This window comes from Quercus suber, unplaced genomic scaffold (assembly GCF_002906115.3).
Source record: "Quercus suber isolate HL8 unplaced genomic scaffold, Cork oak 2.0 scaffold_1, whole genome shotgun sequence".
NCBI lineage: Eukaryota > Viridiplantae > Streptophyta > Magnoliopsida > Fagales > Fagaceae > Quercus > Quercus suber.
In genome coordinates this window covers 2221057-2241395 of record NW_027069468.1, presented here as the reverse complement: position 1 = coordinate 2241395, position 20339 = coordinate 2221057, and the positions used below count along the sequence as shown (strand labels likewise).

At 33.2% G+C, this 20339-nt stretch overlaps 1 protein-coding gene across 1 annotated transcript; it reads left to right on the top strand.

Annotated features, from left to right (window-relative positions):
• The first annotated feature begins 10988 nt into the window (after positions 1–10988).
• On the top strand, positions 10989–18543 carry LOC112040731 (eukaryotic translation initiation factor 2 subunit beta). The gene is given in 11 exon segments (XM_024073625.2): positions 10989–11099; positions 11589–11641; positions 11962–12070; positions 12185–12240; positions 12343–12397; positions 12479–12570; positions 14119–14209; positions 14212–14263; positions 16963–17105; positions 17563–17648; positions 18150–18543. Coding segments are annotated over 10 exon segments (810 nt in total). The 5' UTR covers positions 10989–11099; positions 11589–11593; the 3' UTR covers positions 18228–18543.
• The last annotated feature ends 1796 nt before the right edge of the window (positions 18544–20339 follow it).

Sequence of the window (20339 nt, the reverse complement as noted above, 5' to 3'; positions counted from 1 at the left end):
TACCACCTGAAGCTGTCTGTCTTGATGAAGGAAGATCTCTGATTGTAGAATCCAATCAAGATCTGTAAAGTTCACTAGATTTTTGTTCGAGGCAGTATGAAACTCTTCTGCAGAGAAAACAAAAAACAAAAGGAGTTAGTTAAAAGATTTTTTTTTTAAGGTAAAAATGGCAAGATAAGGAGATAGGGCAATCTAAGTTATTCTAAGGCCTTGGGTATCCCACCTGGTTCCCCATCTTGGGTAGGGCAATGTAAACCATCATGCCATTCACTCGAGACGATGAGGAAATCTTCATCCATGCCCTTATTTGACTCAGGAATACAAGAAATCAACCTAATAGAGGGTACTCTACACCTAAAATAATAACTCATATCTTTTCCTTTTTGGCAATTATAGACCCAATTCACATCATGACACGTAAGGTCGGTTCCCATTTTTCGGTTTATCATGTCTACACTACTGAGGACCCTAAAAAGGTTGGGAGAACATTGGGTCGGGGATAACCTAAAGTTAATAAGAAAATCTCTAGTTACCTTACCTATGGGAATTTCCATTCCACCTTCTATAAAGGCAATCATGGGAATAACCACCACCCCAGGTGGTTTATTCATAAGCAACCACTCTCCTAGTTCACAATGTTGAAGTTCAACATTTTCTGGGATTCTATACTTAGCCCTAAAAGCGGCCATGCCCTCAGGGGTATCAATTAGTATAGCAAATCTACCCATATTTTCCTATCAGGTGAAATAAATAGGGAAGAAAGAATTTTGTTTTCTTTATAATGTTGGGTGAAAGGCTAAAGGCACTTACAAGTGTTAGGAGGAAGATTTTTTCGGATTGCTGCTTCAAAGAAAATTTGTAGAAAGCATGTAAATGGAAAAAATCACCCCCATTCCTTCTTTATATAGGAGTTGAAAAGGAGCAGTAAATTTCCCACTCATAAATTCCAGGGAATTAGGACCATTGGATCACCTTCACACTATAGAACGTGGGGGAACAAGCGGCCACCTAATGCAATAACTACAGGAATGTGGATACTGAAGCGATAGGTGTATTCAGAAGACAAGTGAAACGACGTCTCCATGTGGGAACACGCTTAGCACGTACCAGCCTCCCCATTACTACTAAAACCTTACTCTCATAGTAGCTCCTAATAGCAAGGTTCTAGGGGGCTATTGTGGGGGGGTTTAAGGACCGAGGAGGATCAAACTAAGGAATAACTTGCATAGTCCAGGCCAAAAGAGGTAAGTAAGCTCCGAGGATTTCGCCCACCAGAGGATGGAAATAGAATCAAGACAATTGGTGTCCTGTGGAGTTCTAGGGAAAGGAAAAGAGATAGCAACGGAGGCAAGGATAGTAGGAGGAAGTTTCTTTAAGGGTATACTTCCCCGCTCCGCATTGAATGTCCTACACCAATCTTGTTAGCTACATTAATGTGGAAATGACTCCTGAACAGTAACTTTTCAACTTTCCAACATTATTCTCAATTACTACTTAAATTGCATTTATCTATAACTTTCGGCTCTTCAACTTTAGACTTGAACTTAGCTTAGAATTGCACTTGAAGTACTTTCTCACTCTCTTCAAAAAAATTTATTGTTTGGGCTTGGTTTGAAGGACAGGGTACCGCTGTCCTTAGTGGACTTGAGCCTTTACTCTCTGAGTACTTATAGTTTTCATTTAAAAAAATCCAAAATTCAGGGAAAATATATTATTACTAACAATTTGACAGTGTGTTAGCTACTATAGTACCATTTCATTGATTAATGTTGACATTATTTACCTGGTTGATATGATAGGCAGTTTAATCATTCCAAACAAAATCTATGAAAGGAAACTGTTACTAAACAATTTGACCATTTGTTAGCAGCTATTTCATTAATCTCCATCGATATTATTAACCCAATTAATAGCGAGTTGAATGACATGCCAAGCAAAATCCATTTTAATGATCGATGTTGGTCTTACTTCAAAGATTATATATGTTGGAGCTATTGATGTAACCCATATATCGGTTGCAGTCACTCTAGACAAGGTAATACCATTTTATGGCTGAAAAGGGATTCCAATCCAAAATATCAGAGTTATTACTTGTGATTTTAATGAGTTTCACTTCACCTTTGTTTGCGTTGGATTTGAAGGCAATGTACATGACACACTATTTTTTGGGACTGTATACAAAAGGATTTGCGATTTCCACACTTGCCTCTAGATTGCATTAAACAAATAGTTATGAATAATGAGAGCTTATTATTTTGTGTTGAACAGTTATATTTTATGGTTATACTATCGTCCAAGTATTCTGGGTATATAACCTATGTTTTTAAAAACTGGAACGGTCAAAGAACCAAAAATATGTCTAGTTCTTGATTTTCACAGTTGACCTATCGGTTTTCCTGATTTTTACCAAACTGATCCAGCGTTCTATTCTTAGTTAAACCGGTTTAATTGTCTGGTCCGGTTCGATTTTTAAAAACTATGATATTACCCAGGATCCCTTAATGTGAGCTCTAGTAGGCCTCTTATTTGTCTGGGTGAAGGGGTTCCCCACAAAGCCCATATAAATAAGCCCTTTTGATTCCATTAGACCACCAAATCCACCATTTGAGGATGATGCAAAAGAAACACCCCCCTGCCCTGCTTATCAGCACTAGAAAGTAGTGCATTAGAACCACCCAATCCTAAAAAGGCTGTTGATGCTTTAATGTATTAATAATGCTTGTCTGGACTCTGCAACATTATTGTTTTGGTCTACACTTAGGGCCTCCATTGGTTTCAAAATGGATTCCTCTACAGTCAAGATGGTTCAAAATTAATTTTGATGTTGCTATAACGCCTCAGTTCGCCTTCACAACAGCGGTTTGCACTTTGCAATAATGGCCTTGAAGATGTCATCTTTGCAGTTTGCACAATCTTCTCTCATGCCCTAGTTGACCCCCTTATTAGTGAATTTCATGTTACTCTCTTGGCTCTGAAACTGGCTTTCCTATATAATCTAAAATTTGTTGTATTTGAAGGTGATTCCTAGTCTGTCATTAAAGCTCTTTAAAATACCTCATTAGCTACATAATTTTTTAACTCCTTTCTCTGAGTCTATCAAGGTAGCTCTTATAGTTCATTATTTTGTTAGGATTTTGTATTTTTACATCTCTTCCCCCTTGATTGGGTTTTTCTTATTCATTAAAAAAAAAAAAAAAAAAAAAAAAAACTACTACCTTCCTAAGGTAAGTATTAATTGATGGATGTGGGATGTTATGCATACCCCTTGCCCCTTGGTTTGTCATGGAAACCAACCAAGGGGCATGCACGAACATCTTTAATCATCCATATTCATCAGTGACTCATCACTCATATGCACTATTGAGAGAACATGTGGAATTTGAAGAAACGTGTCAAACATTGCAATGAAAATTATCTTAAACAATTGAAAACCATATGATGATGAGGATTCACTCCGCCACAAGGGGGTATAGAGGTTGATAATCATGAAGAAGTGTCAACTGTCATGCATGCAACAACCTTTATTGTCTAATTAAAATTAGATAAATGTCCCAACGTCTCAAATGCTACTCTTCTTTTAACCCATTAATGTCAGGTTTTGTTTCTATATATATGAACAATCTCTTACTCCACAAATTCTTTTCTTTTCTTTTCTTTTTTCCTTTTTTCTTTTTCTTTCTTCTTTTTTTTTTTTTTTGGGGGTGGGGGGGGGGGGGGGGGTTGGAGGATTAGGGACCATTTGGGCCTACACATGCCATCCATACCATTTATTTCCATTCAAAAATTTGCTATTACTTTGGTATAATTTATTATTAATGTTAGGGATACAATAAAATATCACAATAATTTCACAACATTTTTAAATTAACCTAACAAATTGCCAATTAATACATATGCTAATTTTGGAATGTTTTGAATTTTTTGTTGTATCCATAGCATTACTTATAATTTATTGATAAGTTCTATTTTTTTAACAAAATAACTAATAAATATAAGTTGTACCATGATCAAAAGCACGTGAATTAGATAGAAAATTTGGAAACACTAGTTGCACTACCCTTTACCACCAAATTCTCTACGTTTTGAAGATCCGTGAGAATCAATTGTTGTAGTGCACGAGCTCGTGAACAAACTTAACAAGATGTACGTTGGCACAAACAAAACATTTTAGACCATTTAATTGACAATAAATTTTGGGATATTTACAATTGTTGGAGAGGAAGTGTTGAGATTAGTGTATACACATCTTTTAATATAAAATAGCTTAATAGTAAAGATCTAACTGTCATGATTCTGTTATGGGTTTAATTTAGGGAAATGTTAATGAGTGCTCTTAGGGCATTGGTTAACAATTAATTTCAGGAAAGTTTTGACATCATTTATATGGGAAATGAAAAAGACTGTCAAAACAGTAATTGTTTTTTTTTTTTTTCCATAAAAATTTTCTTTAACTGAATTGTTAACCAATCCCTAATGGCACTCATTAGCATGACCATTTAATTTAAATCTCCAAGACAAAGTAAAGATGTGCACATAATTCTCTCTCTCTCTCTCTCTCTCATTTTTTTCCACATATTTTATAATATGGTATCAAAGTAATGTTTCATCTTGTTATAATAGTATGAAACATGCCTCCTTTAGTTTGAAATAACTAAAAAGGCTTTTTTTTTTTTTTTTGAATGTAAATAATTAAATCTAGAGTAACCAAGTGATGTGGCAACAAATAGGCAACACAATAGTAAATCCACACATAAAGAAGTTTTTTCTTTCCCCTTTTCCTTTCCATTTCCTTTTTCTCTCTCTTCTCTTCCACACACCCCCCCCCTCCCCTCTCTCTCTCTCTCACATCCAAACATATATAGCGCAAGGGAAAACATATCTGTTGGGCCCACCATTAATGATCCTTCCAAATTGGACTAAGCGTGCGTTTGCGTACAGAGTTTTTCCGTTTTGTGTTTTTTTAGTAGGTCCCATGGATACTGTTCAGGACCACTAAAAACTAAAAACGCAGCCATGGTTTTGTACAGTGTTTTCAGCAATAAATTTTCAGTTTTTAGCAAATAAGTAGTATCCAAACAGACCTTAAAATGGAAAGAGAGTTATAGTTGGCAATTTGAAATAAATGGCCTATAAACTTTCCCACTCTTTATTTTATTTGGTGCATTAATTTAAAAACATATATTTTCCTTCCATTTCACTTCCATTTGCAAATCAAACAAAGTAAATATCCAGAAACAAAGGAAATATCAAATATATTATTCTTTTTATTTTCTCATTCCCTTCCCATTTCCAAACATATAAAGAGGGAAGCATTTTTTTTTTCTTCTCTTTTTCTTTCCAACCTCATTTACTTTCTCTTCCGCTCCTCTTGTTACCATTAAACAAGGTGTTAGTTTTGGGGGGAAAAAAGAGAGTGAAAATGAAGAAGGAAAGAAAAAATAAATGAGAAAATGGCAGTGAAAGGACCATAGGTATGGAAGTTAAATTGTGATAGTTACTCACAGTTTACTAAAATTTCCACATTTTACGTACTTTTAAAATTTTCATTGATTATTTTATCTATTATTCTATTAAGTCATTTTCTCTAGGGTTATTTTTATTACTGAGGAGATGATACCAAATAAACGAAATATCATTGCTTATGGTAGAGATACACAGTACTGTTATTTGTTATACAATTTGTTCATCAACTATCCTTTATACTTTACAAGGTAGGACCCATAGGAAAAAAGAAAAAGAAAAAATAGTACTCTAATTCTAGATAAGATATGAAACCGTGAATCCAAAGAGTAGATTTGGCAACCCTACTGTCTTCCTAAAGAGTGGCAAGAGAAGGTGTCTTGATAGACAGTACAAAATCTGGTGAGGATGTTGGAAATGTACCCCATCCCCAAGGAAAAAAAAAAACACAGTTCTAATAAATACTGCAACTTTTCCTGCAACTTTGACATGCTTTTTATTTTTATTTTTATAAAGTTTCAACTTATCATCAGACCAAAACATAATCGGTTTTTAATATAGACAAAGATTAAATTTTAGGTATTTTATTCAATTATTAGAAATTTTACTAGATGAACTAATTGGAACTCAACTTTCACCTTTAATCACACGAGGTTTATAACAAAAGTTGTGTTAGCATATTTTCCATATAAAAAACACATGTAGAAAAAGAAATTGCAGTGTCATCACGCAAAAGTTGCATGTTGATCGCTGATAATCGTCATTTTAAGATCGTGATGGTGGTAGTGGGTGAGACCCACAACAGCGTTTTCTTTGCCGCCATCGACTTTTAGTGATCCAAATTCAGTTGTTGAGAACGTCCGAACTAGAAGTAAAATATCCATTAGTTTTCCTTTTATTTAAATGCAACTATCCGAGTGGGCTTTGTCATTTGTCTAAACCTTGGAAACCAAGCAACTATTCACAGAAACGTGTCGGATTTGTAACCCCAAAAATAAAATAAACAAAATTAATTAGGATTAGGACAGGGCTAGCCATATCCTTTCAGTATTGCTTGCAACAATTTCATATATATATATATATATATATATATTATATAAGATTTGCCTTGACTTAAATAGCCTATTCATTTATAGTTTTATATATACTTTAATATTTAATTTGAAAGGTTCTTGTAAAGTATAAACTCCAGCTAGCTAGTGTTGCTTTGGTAAAGAAAGTCTAAAAGTCTCTAATTAGTATAGGTATGTGTGTACCCAACTGGTTCACAATTTTTCAGTAAAAAAAAATGGTGGATCACAATTCATAATTAATTAATTATATACAAATTATAATTAATGAAACCCTTTCAGAAATCCAAGGGTTGTGGCTCATCATACCATTTAGTCCTTTGCCACTGAATATATAATTGATTGTGCAAATCCAACCAAACCTATTATATGTGTTCCAATTATGGGGAAAAGAAAAGAAGGAAAGAAAGAAGTTTCTTCGAAAGGGAATCTGTATAAAAACAAATTTGACTTTTCTTTAGCTAACTTTTTTATTCAATTAAACAAATCAAACCGTCTGGCTCCAATGTATTGCGTATTTGACCAAACAAAGACCACACTAAAAGACTTGGAAATGGGGTATGTGTGAACCAAAAACGAAGAGAAATGTTTTCCTTCCAAAGGATCAGAATAAAAGCCAAATTGGTGGGTGAAAGCTGTTGTAGAGTGCATAGCAACAAGTGATGGGCATGGTTTGACCTAGACTTACTTAGAAGAAGAAGTCCATTGATCAAGGTTAATAGCAACCATTCCCAAAAGTCCAAAACTATTTGTTAATTGAAATAATCACGAAAAGAGTAAACAAGCTCCACTACCATTGTCTTGGTGTGGTGCTTATAATTCAATGAGAATCTACTGCACATTTGTATGTAATAATTGTTGTGTAATGGATTACGTGATAGTAAAAAGAAAGTGACAAATAAGAATTTACTTAATCATGTGCACTGCACGTGACCCTTAGACAGATATTACTTTCTATTTGCTACCTCATAATCTATTATGCAACAATTACTGCCAATTACTGCATCCAAATATGCAGCAAAACCTTTGCCTAATTCAATTCAATAGCTTAAACCCCGAAAGACCCTGTGGAGACTTGAAAAGTCTTGGTCAAATGTTTCATGCGACGAAGTCTTTATCAAGGATAATTCTTAATTGAAGTGGTCGAGAACATGTGGTTGAAAATTTTACTTGACCCCACGAAGTCGAGTTGGGAATATCAAATATGGGGTATTGGAGGTGTGGGCACTGAATCTGCCCCTTAACTTTCACTCAATGAGTGTTAATCAAAGCCATGGAGTTTAGCCAAAGGAGCTCAGCAGCCCTAGACCATTTTCTTCCAGGTGCACGATACAAAATCATTCACTTGTCACTCCCCACTGCCAAGATAAGATGACGATCATAATTTCAAAAATTTCTCTCCTCTAGGAAAAAATTCCAATGAAAGTATAAAGAAACACGTGAATTGAATATCGTCATCAATTATATCATTCGGCATCTATCAAACAAAAAAAAAAAAAAACATTATATCACTCAGCAGATAATCATGAAATCAATATTAATTGCTTTTAGATAGTTTTATTTCCCATGTTTTGACTGTTATGAAAGTTGAATGTTTCAATTGTCCACGCAGTGAACATACCTTGTCACTAATTCCCTCAATGATTTAGGATGGATTATGCTACTAAAGTAGTAATAGTAAACAAAGAAAAAAAAATTCCCCTTCTCCTATTTTTTGAAATCAAGAATTTTATAATTTAATTGACATCTCTTAAGGCTTGATTTCTTGTGATTCCAATGGAAATGTTTAATGTTTAAACCCTCTCACTCCCATGGTAAGTATCAAATTTTTAATAAATAAATAATTAATTAATTAGAGTGTAAGCAATAGTGGAACTAGAATTTTAAGTGTGAGGGGGGCAAAGAAGTAAAAAACACAAAATATATCCAATTTACGAGTGTTACATGAAAATTGTGCAAAAATTTTTGGGGGAGCGGGGTTCATATATTTTTAAAAATTTTAACTAAATTTAAGGGTAAGGGTCAAAACTCAGAAAGAATTAGGAAAGAGTTTGCTTCTCAAATGGGCAAATAAACTTTTATTCCATAAATAATATGTCATTTTAACATGTAATGTTGATTATTATTATAAATAAAATAGATGAAACGAGTAATTTTGTAAATGGTATGGTATCTTGTTTACTCTATCCACAAAAAATATTGCTTTTGAATGACAAATAGGTTATTGAAAATGACTTGTTTAATTTTGAGAGCGATATGGTAACTCATTTACTCTAAACCCATAAATATTGTCTTATTGAAAATGACTTTACCCTTAATGACAGGATGGATTTTTAAAACATCAAAATATGCAGAAAACCCAAAAAAAAAAAAATCCAAAATCTCTGTCAACACAAACTTGCTTTCTGAGATGCCTAACTAATCTAATAAGAATCAAGAAAAGTCAAAAGGTAAAATTATTAGAGAGAAAAGTAAAAAAATGATGGATGAGGGTGCTATCATACAATGATATGAACAAAGCTTAAAAATGAAATATCACAACCCATCAAGTACATAAAATATAAACAGTTTCAAAGTTACTTTATAAATGAAAATGAAACCTGATAAGGACCACTAAAACCCAATGGGCTTATGTTTAGCTTTCAGTAGAAAGTCCAATAAGCTGCCGAATCCAAAACTTGTATTACATTGCTGGTTTATAGAATATATGGGCCAAGGCCCGAATTAAAAATTGGTTGACGCATGACCTTACCCCCTTTTTTTTAATTCTTTTCTTTTGGTAAAAAAATAATAAAATTAAGATATTATTGGTTTAATTATTTGTTATGAGCTTTACATTGCACAACTCAAACTTAATTGACAAATATAATGCACAATATTGTTATTTGCTTTTAAAAAATTATCAATTTTTTAACATTTTTTAGATAATGTCATTCAAATATTATATATATTTAACATCGTTTAAATATAATTGAAACATTTATTTAGTTTCATGCAAATGAATTGAAATATGAATGGTTAAGGCATTCTCTTGCTTGAATAATGCTATATATAAAGTTTTTTAGATATCAAATAACAAAATATATACCAAGATAATCTAGTTATAGTAGAGTTAAAAACATATATTTTAAATTATAAATATGTATGAGAAATATTCATAAGCGTGAAAAGAGTGAAGCCGTAGTATATTGATGAAATTTGGCATAAATTATGGATGCTTAGGACTATATTTTTACAATCCATGACCAAAATAAATTATTTTTCAAAATAAAATATGATATTTCCTAGAGTATGTGTTACTTAATAATAGCATAATATACATAAAAATGACCACGTAAATAAGTAAACAATCAAACTTTGATGTATATTTTCAAATTGAAACAACAAAGTACCAACCACAGTTGATATTAGATTATGAAATTAGTTTTCAAGATTGTAAATTTCTTATATTCTTTTATTATTTTTGAAATTAGCTATCCAATAGAGCATTTGTAATTTTGTATTATGTTTTGAGATGTTGATATTGTGTAGAAATGAAAGTTATGTGTTTGTTTTAATTAGATGTTCAAAGGGTAGATTAGACTTTTTCGTGCTATTTAGTTTTGGTTAGCAATGTTGTAATAATGTATAATTATTAAATAAGTATTAGTTTATTGAGTTGAGCTCATTCTTAATATAATTGGTGAATTAAAAGTAATGCATTTTACACCAAATAATTTGTTACATGACTTACCAAATGGCAAATGCATTTTTTTTTTAAAAAGGAATTAATGTGAAAAAACACAAGTCAACTCAACACATTTCCAACCCGTTTAAAATGACATGTTTCAACTCGAACTTATTTTCAATATGAATCCGATTGTCCCAACCCGAACCACTTATTTTGCCACGTATAACTTTCACAACAAATCGTAGGTGGGGAGTTGTAATTACTTATTGATTCTAATTTGAATTCACAACTTAAATGACTTTTTTGTCTATTTGTAATAATCAATAACAACCTGTCATTAAAAACTTGTTATAAAAATGTTATAAATATAGTATTTATCGGGAAAAAAAAAAAAAATCCCTTTCACCACAGCCTTGCTTTCCGAGATGTCTAACTAATCAAATAAGTATCAAGAAAAGTCGAAAGGTAAAATTATTAGACAGAAAAGGTTACCAAAAAAAAAAAAAATGTTGGATGGGGGCGGTATCATACAATGGTATGATCAGAGCTTAAAAAGGAAATCATCAGTTTCAAAGTTACTTTATAAAGGGAAACGAAATCAGTTAAGGACCACTAAAACCCAATGGGCTTATGTTTAGCTTTCAGTAGAAAGCCCAATAAGCTGCCGAATCCAAAACTTGTATTGCTCGGCTGGTTTATAGAAATATGGGCCAAGGCCCAATTCTAAATTGTTCTTGAACGGCCCAGAGGCTTTAAAAGAAAGCTGGATACTAGGTATAAATAAACCAGAGCCTAAGCCTGAGCCTGAGGGCACCAAACAAAGATTAAAGAATCAAAACATTTGCAGAACGCAACGCAACACACACTCGGAGCAAAACCCAGTTCGTTCTCTTTCTTGTGTAAGAGACTCTCTCTCTCAAGCTCTCTGATTTTATATTTATTTATCTATTTATTTATTTTTAATTTTTCTAAATTATGATTTTTAGGGTTTCTTCTTTTGGATGGTGATGAATATGTGAATTTCTAGGGTTTTTGTTTCTGTTTTTTGTTTTTTTTTTTTTATTTAAATTATAAATTTTAATATCTAGGTTTCTATTAGGGTTTTAGACGAGATAAACATGTCAGTTCGATCTTTTTGGATTGTAAATCCTAACCTCAGAAAACACAAAGAAACATAGACACACAAAAGAATTATGGATACAATGTTATATTCAAACTGGATTTTAATAATAGAGATTTATCATAGGGAATGAGTTCGTTTGTCTTTTGTATTGTGCTTCTGTTGTGATTGAAGTAATATTTATAAATAATAATGTTGTATTCCTAGACATTTTTTTTTTTGTTTTTTGGTGACTAATTTTAGTGATTTGGTTTTACTTGCTCTATAGCAATCATGGCGGACGATGATATTCCCAATGATGTGAAGGAGGAGGTGGCAGATGTAAGTTTATATTTTATTTTTTCACTCCATTTTATGAATACATCAATGCCCATTTAAGTGGGTGTCTGAAGCTTCTGGTTCCTCATTTACATGGTGTAGGAGTTTGACTATTGGTTAAACAAACTGTCGAAGGTGTTTGGTTAGTGAAACTTATAGGATCTTGAACTGAATGATTATGTCAATTCTGAGACTATTGAGTGTTTGGCCAAGGTCTAGAGTTATAAATATTCTCATGTCTGAAAGGTCTACTTAAGGCTATTTGTACAAACCTCATAAAGCAGCCTCTTGAGGCATTTATTGATGTTGAAATGTGGCTGCAGATTGCCCCATTTGATCCCACTAAAAAGAAGAAGAAGAAGAAGGTTGTAATCCAGGATTCTGCTGATGATTCTGCAGACGGTTTAGCTGAGAAGACTGAAAACTTGTCAGGTGTCTGAATTGAACAACTTTTAATTATCTGATGTTGTTCTTCCTTTAATTTTATGTTAGAATGCCATTACATGGATTAGATAGCTAGAGGCTTGATGTTTTCCTCATTTGTAGTTTCTGATGGGCTGGAAAGTACGTTCTCTGGTTTGAAAAAGAAGAAGAAGAAGCCAGTAAGTAGTTGTGGTACCTACAATGAACAAACGTGTGTGTGTGTGTGTGTGTATTTATATGTTGGCAGCAGTAATAAACTTTGATGGTTGGTGTGATTGTAGGTTGAAGTCAGTTCCTTAAATGATGAGAGTGGAGATGCTGGGGAAGATTTGGACGGTAATTTGATGCATGTATAGTCTTTGAATTATGTTTTGAAAATTTTTTCACACTGGAGATCTTATGTTGTTTTCCTTTTAGATCACATTGGTGAGGATGAAGAAGGACAAGGAATATCACTACAACCACGTTATCCTTGGGAAGAAAGTGACCGTGATTATGAATACGAGGAGGTATATTATTTACTTATATTTTTCCTGAACCCCCTTTTGAAGTTCAAATTATCCTAAGTTATGCGTTATAGGTTTCATATACAATGTTTTTTTCATTTATTTTATTTCTTACTTCTTGTTTTTTTATTTGTTAAATTTGTAGATGCCTTGATGACTTAGGATAATGTGTGCCCATCAGACTATCTTGAATCATTGGTAGTTCCAGAATTTTGTACTTGGACTTATGCCAACATGCTTATGATACCTTTTGTTAGGTAGAGAGCAGGGTGTAAGGATCTTTGTATCTTCTTAGTCTTGTTTATGGCAGGCTTGATCTTTCTCCCAAACCTATTTCTTCCTTCCTTATCTATTTCCTTTTCTCACATATCTTCAACAAAACAAAATTAGCGCCTCCCCTCTATTTGTCCTCGCAGGATCAAACTGGTGAAAACAACCCAAACTCTTTTTAACTTTGCCTCTCCACTTTCATTAGCCTGGGTCTCAGCCACTGCCACTATCAAGTGCCCTCCTACTTTGCATAATATTCTCCCTATTTCATCCTTGAGTTGGTTTGTCAAGTCAAAGTTCTAATTGTGCTCCAAATGACTTCCACACCAATATTTGCCGAATAATTTCATTTCATTAACTCTCTATCTCTCTTGCTTACTGCCTCTTCATTTAAGTGGAAATTTAGCATTGCTGAGTGACAGTGCTCAAAGGATCTGTGATTTTGGGCACAATTGATGAAAATGATTTTAGGGGTTTTTTTTGAAGCTTTATGGGCTTGGTGGCTTTAAAGGGTGGCCAGTTATGGGTTTGTCTGTTGATTTGTGGGTGGGGTGATGAATTTGGGAATTAATTTTTCTGTTTGGGGGTGGTGGATTGTGTGACTGCTGGATGGTTGGAGCGACATTTAAAAATGACTGAAAAGTTCTCCATATTTGGAGAATCACTGTAGCAATGACGATTTTGTCTATTGGGTAGCTAATCAGCTAGAGCAGCATTTTTAGGCTTAGCTCTGCAAAATTTGGGAAAAAGGGGCTTTGCCTCATCTATTGGAGATGCCCTAAGTTCGATTCTGTAACCTTTATCATATTAGGTTATCCCCCTTGGATTAATTATTAAAAAATAAATAATTAAAAATGTTTATTCCCCTTGAATTGTTCTACTCTCGCATCATCACAACACGCCAACAGTTTTCGGTCTTGAATGTAAATTTTTCAATGAAACAGGTGTTTACATTTTATTGAATCTATGGTTGTCGTGACCTTAGACATAGGATAGATCTTGCTTTTGAGTCCTATATTGTAACTTTACCATATTAGGTCATCTGATAATGAGAGGGTATGTTTAGAAGGATGTGTGTGAATCATTGATCTCAGGTCCTTGGTAATGGGCTGTTACATTGAGTTTGTAGAGGTGTCATCTCTTTTCTTCATTGGTCTTTGGTTGATTATCACATTGTTATATTTTATCCAATCTCCCCACTAGGCTTGTGGATGTTATTAGTGGTACATATTATCGTGCACTGTTAGTAATGATTTTTTTTTTCTCCAATATTGTGTGCAGCTTCTTGGCAGGGTGTTTAACATTCTTCGGGAGAATAATCCAGAGCTGGCAGGAGATAGGCGTAGGACTGTTATGAGGCCTCCACAAGTTCTTCGGAGGGCACAAAGAAAACTGTCTTTGTGAATTTCATGGACCTTTGCAAGACGTATGTATTTCTTTTGCTCTCTATACTTTTTTTCCCTTTCCTATGTTGTGAATTCTTAATAATTTGCAGTAATGACAATCCTTGTCACTCTTCATTATTGTTTATGTCTGTATGCTTGGTACACAATTGTAAGCATAAGATGAATCATATCGTGAATCACATGATATGTATTGAAAGATTTATATTTATAAAAAAAAAATTATATGTATTGAATGATTTACAACAAGTTCTGAATTGTTTGGGTGTATTTAAGATGCTTACGAATCATACGATTCACTAGGGTGTATTGTGTGATTTTTTTTTGAATTGGTGAATTGTTATGTATAGTAATACCTGAGTTTTTGCTTATCCAGACTAAAAAAATGCATCTTCTTTATTGGATGATTTTTTTAATGTATTGTCGCTTTTAGTCTTTTAGAGAGACTATAGTATTTTTGATACGGCGATGAGAAACAACATTACTTACATTGTATAAAATGTGCTGTCACTTTTGAGTATAATCCATTTGAATGTGAAGTATGAATTATTTATTTGTTATTACTTGAAATCATATGATAATTTACTAAATTTTGGATGCTGCAAATATATTTTTATTTGGATTATTCATTTTTTAAAATTATTATTGCATAAGTGGTAATAAAATACACCATTAGTTGATTATGTTTCAAGTTTGTAATAAATGTCTTTTATATGTATATATTTTTTAAAATTTTCATTGAATGTTCATGTTTCTCACCACAAACAATATGATATGCTACACAACAAAAACCGAGTTGTAGTTCTAAGACTTTGGGGTCAGTTATCTATCTTTAACAAACTAATCACGGTTGGCAACATGTTTTCTTTTTCACCATTCTATCATATCCAAAATCATACTCTCTATCACCTCCTCAATTCGCATTTCCTTTTTTTGCTGCTTCTACTAGTGTTATTTTAGGTCTTCTTTTACGTTTTTTCAATCGATCAACTTGAGTCAACTCACTCTTCCTCACTAGATCATTAATTGCTCTCCTTTGCACATGACCAAACAATTTCAAGCTACTCTCCCTCAATAAAGGACCAGTCTTTTCTTTAAGTGAATCTTCGTAATCCCATCTTTTCTTGTATTTTCACTTATATATTTTAATGTTTTCATTTTATCTACACTCATTTTATAAACATGTTTCTTAATAGCCCAACATTTAGTACCATAGAACATGGTTAGTCTTATAAGTTATAATAGTCTTGTAAAATTTCTCTTAAAAGTTATAACAGTTTTCTACGATAATACCAACAATAAAACAATAAAAGGTATTCTATGATCATATAATACTCCAATGGTTTTTCATTTCATCCACCATGCTCTTGTGATATGATTTACATTCTTTTCAATCTCTCCATACTTATAAATTATTGACTCAAGATATCAAAAGCAATCATTCTTTTGTATCTGTTGACTATCAAGTCTTACAACCCCTTTATCTATGTTTCTATTTTACTGAACTTGCATTTCATGTACTTTTTTTAGTCCTGTCTTTAATCAACTTAACATACTCATTGTAGTCAAAGGCGAGCCGGGCCCTCGCCTAGGCACTTGGGCGAGGCACCACTAAGGTGCCTTAAAGGCTCTAAGGCGAGGCACTTTTAGTGAGGCGCTCGCCTTAGAGCCTAGGCGACCGCCTTATGCCATGCAAAAGGCACTAAGGCGAGAGCCTCAAAAAAAAAAAAAAAAATTTAAAAAAAAAAAAATTTAATTCTTATATAGAAGCTTGTCGTGAAACCATTATTTATTTATTTAAAAAGGCACGTTATAAAACCTATTGTTAGTTAATTTGATTTACAAAAATTTGTTGTAAAACTTATTGTTATAGAAAGCTTTTTGTAAAACCTATAGTTGGAATAACTTATAGAGCCTAAACCATGTTAATCCTATTTTGAAATAATTTGATAGACCTAATTTCTTCATGCAACACATTGAAAAACACTTCATTATAATATTTTAATACAGTAGGTACATATGATTTAAGTTTTTATTTATAATTATAATAAATATATTAGGAATTTGACACCTCACTTTACTCGGGCTAATGCCTTTTTGTCGCCTCATGCCTCAAGCGATACAAGGCCTTGGCGCCTTAAGGTTGCCTTTTGCCTTTGACTACCTCGAATATACTTTTGCGGAACATTCTTTTCTAAAACTCACCACATAAGTACATAACCTTTCTAGGTTCTGTATCATATGCTTTCTCCAGGTTAATAAAACCATATGGAGATCTTTATGGGCTTCTCTATTTTTTTCCATTATACATTTAAGTAAAAAAAAAAAACTACTTCCATGGTAGATACTATCGTTATAAAAAAAAATGATAAATTGATTCATGATATGGTTTGCGTTTTAAAAACTATGCTGGTGCATTTGAAGATCAAGTTCTCATTGTAATTGTACGTAATTACTTTCACCATGCCTGCATGCATAATAAGCGGCCTTCAGATATTGCTTAAGTATTCTCCACTTATATTGGTGGTATTTGGAGATTGTTAGTTATGAAATTTATACAACATTGTTCACTGACATCTTTCTGGTGCTAATAACTGCTTCACTTAGGTTTTGGGCCAGAGTTCTTTTATTAACATGCTCTTTAGTAGTAGTGTTTCGTAATACATTTTATTTTTCATTTTGATTTTTAACATTTTGCCTTTCCTCCTATGGGAAAAAAAAGAATGCATCGGCAGCCAGACCATGTCATGGCTTTCTTGCTTGCTGAACTGGGGACAAGTGGGTCACTTGATGGGCAGCAAAGATTAGTTGTGAAGGGAAGATTTGCACCTAAGAATTTTGAAGGAATCCTGCGTCGATACGTCAGTAAGTGTCTTGTTTATAGTTTCTGTATAAAGAGTTTATTGAAACTGGAAAGTGTTGCTGTTACTCTTTTATTAAGTTGGTATGCACATGGACTGCAATGAGTAAAAAATAATATGACACAGTAAAGTATCTGCTTCTGGCGTTTCATATAACCAGCAATAAGAAAAAGAATACTTCTTCCTTCCCAGCTTGTCTTGGAAAAAGTTGAAGTAGCTGAATGTGTCATGAGATACTATCCTCTTAACTGCCAATACTTTGGTTTTTTAGGGAAGCACTTGAAGTGATTTGGTCGGCACTTCTAGAGTTCTAGTTTATGATATTTCAACCAATATATTTTTTCTATGCTAAGCAGTTGGTCTTCTTGCTGATCATTTTGTTTAAGTGTTTCTTATGCTGCCTGTGGGTTATTTAACTAGCCTTTTTGAATTCTTATTAATAGCTATTTCCTCTCTTTCAGATGAGTATGTTATTTGCATTGGGTGCAAAAGTCCGGACACTATACTTTCAAAGGAGAACCGTCTCTTCTTTCTCCGATGCGAGAAGGTAACTTTTGCCTACATTGTCAGATTATCTTATACACGATTGACCATGGGCTATGCTGGATTGTATCTAAGGCCTTCCTGAGGGAAAGTTTGATCTGGCATTAGTTACCATTGAATTTCATGGAAATTGAATTATTATGATATTGTGATTTGGTGTGTGTGTGTTTTATTGGGTTTTGTTAGTTTTAGTAATTGATCAACTGGATCACCATATTCATATGATCTAGTGTTACAAAAACTGGGTGCAACTTTCTGGATGTTTATATTTGCTCGTTCTCCATATTTATTTGCTCTGATGTTATTCTGGAAGTGACTGTTGGTGCTTTTATTGCATCCACTGTTGGTGATAGCATGTTTAGACTTAAGAGTTAAGACTGTTATCTTCATAAAATATTGTCTTTGTTGGTTGCCCCCCACACCAAAAATAAAGAAAATAAACCTCTTCCTTGACACTGAATTTTAACTTCTTATTTATTTATTCTTTTGATCTTTATATTTGCAGTGTGGTTCTGGACGATCAGTTGCTCCAATTAAAGCTGGTTTTGTTGCTCGTGTTGGCCGTAGGAACGCAGGAACATGATCTGCCCTTGTCCTTTTTCAAGTTCAAGACTCATGGTTGATTGGTCCGTGAAGCTTAAGTGTTTTTGTTTCTGTTTACTATTCAACCCTTTATTTTGTGTAGAAATCAATACCTATATCTTTTGGTATGGGAATTTGGCTGAGGAGATGAGTTCTTTTACTACTGATCATATCCTGTCAATTGTTTCTTAACGTAAAGTTTCAATTGTTTGCTTGAATTCGAGGATAGAATGTCCATTTAAGGCATTGAAAGGAATAGTGTTCCTTTCAAATGATAAAGGTTCATGCCAATATTCTGACTGTTGGTCAGCTTTTAAGTGAGTGTCTGAAACTGTTTATTTTCTTATTTATGATCCTTTATATTTTGGCAGGATATCATCTGTGGTGGTTGAGTACTTGCATCTTTGGTTAGTGTAATGTTATATGCCCTGTTCTGTTTGACATTACGGGAGGAAGTAGAGCTTTAGCCATATAGATTTTTAGCCATAGAGCTTTGACCGTAGAGTTTTGTGGTAAAATCACTTTTATAGCATTTGGTAAATCACATTCAAGTGTTTAAATGTCTGTTTGGCATTAATTTTTTGCTTTAGTTTTATGTGCATTAATTATAGATTAGAATCAGTGCACTAAGGCCAATAGTCTTGTGGTTGAATTGACACATATTGGCATTTTCAATATCAATATCTAGAGTTCAAACTCGCCTACCTGAATTTTAACAATCAAATTAAAAAAGATTTAGGATTCCTTAACAAATTAGTTTTTTTTTTTTTTTTTTTTGAATAGATTCCTTAATAAATTGGAGTTAAGTGCAGCAGATGTATTAATTGGTATATAGTATATGGATAATTTTAGAATCAAGATGAATCATGGGAAATTATTATATCTAATTCCATAACTTATGATATGTACATGACAATAAATAGTACACATTTGTTGTCTTGTACTACCAATAACTTTAAAATTTTATTCGCACCCTATCAAAAAAAAAAACTTTAAATTTTTATTTATTTATAATTGCATAAATTAACAAATTGTAAACTTATAGGTCGGAATGATTGGCCCATAGCCGAATTGATAGAGCATAGGACGGTGGGTCAGTATTTTTGGGGGCTTTTTATTAATTTGATTTTGGGGCTATTGATAACATGATATTTAGATTGATCATATCTGTTTGTTCACCAACCGAGGGTCCCACCGAATCCTATAGCTCCTTTCAAATCCATGCCATTCCAAATATCTTTTTTTTTTTGGGTTAAAATTCTGAATATCTTTGACACTCCGGTCCAAATTCCTCAATCATAATCCCATTTATTTTGAATTTCTAATTAGAAGCCGCCGGTAGTCCATTGCCTTTTGTCCTTTTTTTCTTTTTTTTTTTTCTTTTTTTTTGCTTTTATTTTGAAAATAAAATTCATGTCTTTGCCCACCTTCTCGACAAATTAGGCAAGAGCAAACCGCCAACGTGGGCTCCATTAACAAATTAATTAGAGCCAGTGGCTAGACGACGACTTTATGGTGGGCCCGGACCCCCACTCACCACTCTATTTCTCTATCAATTTCTATATCTTGAGACTATTAAACAAAAGCTAATTAAAAGCATGGGTAATAGTCACCTCAACATTAAGGAGGATAGAGATTGAGACTTCTATGATGTTGAAGATAATTTATCCCGCACCAAAAGAAATATCACATTTGTCATGGTTCACACTCTTAGAGTATTCACAGTCGGGTTCTAAATTCTATCTTATTTTACCACCTCAAAAAGTCACTTTTTCAATTATACAATACAATTTTACAATTCTCCAACATCCCAACTTTTATATCCCAATCTTACTCATTAAAATAATATTTTTATAAAATAAAATAATATTTCTCACAATTACTATTATACATTACAACACATTATTTATACATTATTTATTCTTTCTCTCTCTTTCCTTCTGGTCAGGAACCACAATCACCACCACCGCTGCACACCACCACCGCTGCCGCCACCACCACCAGCAACCCAGAAACTACCGTCAACACCAAAAAAAAAAAAAAAAAACCCAGAGAAAATCACAACAACAAATCACCGTGAACAAACCCAGCACCGATCCGGCTTGGTGATTCG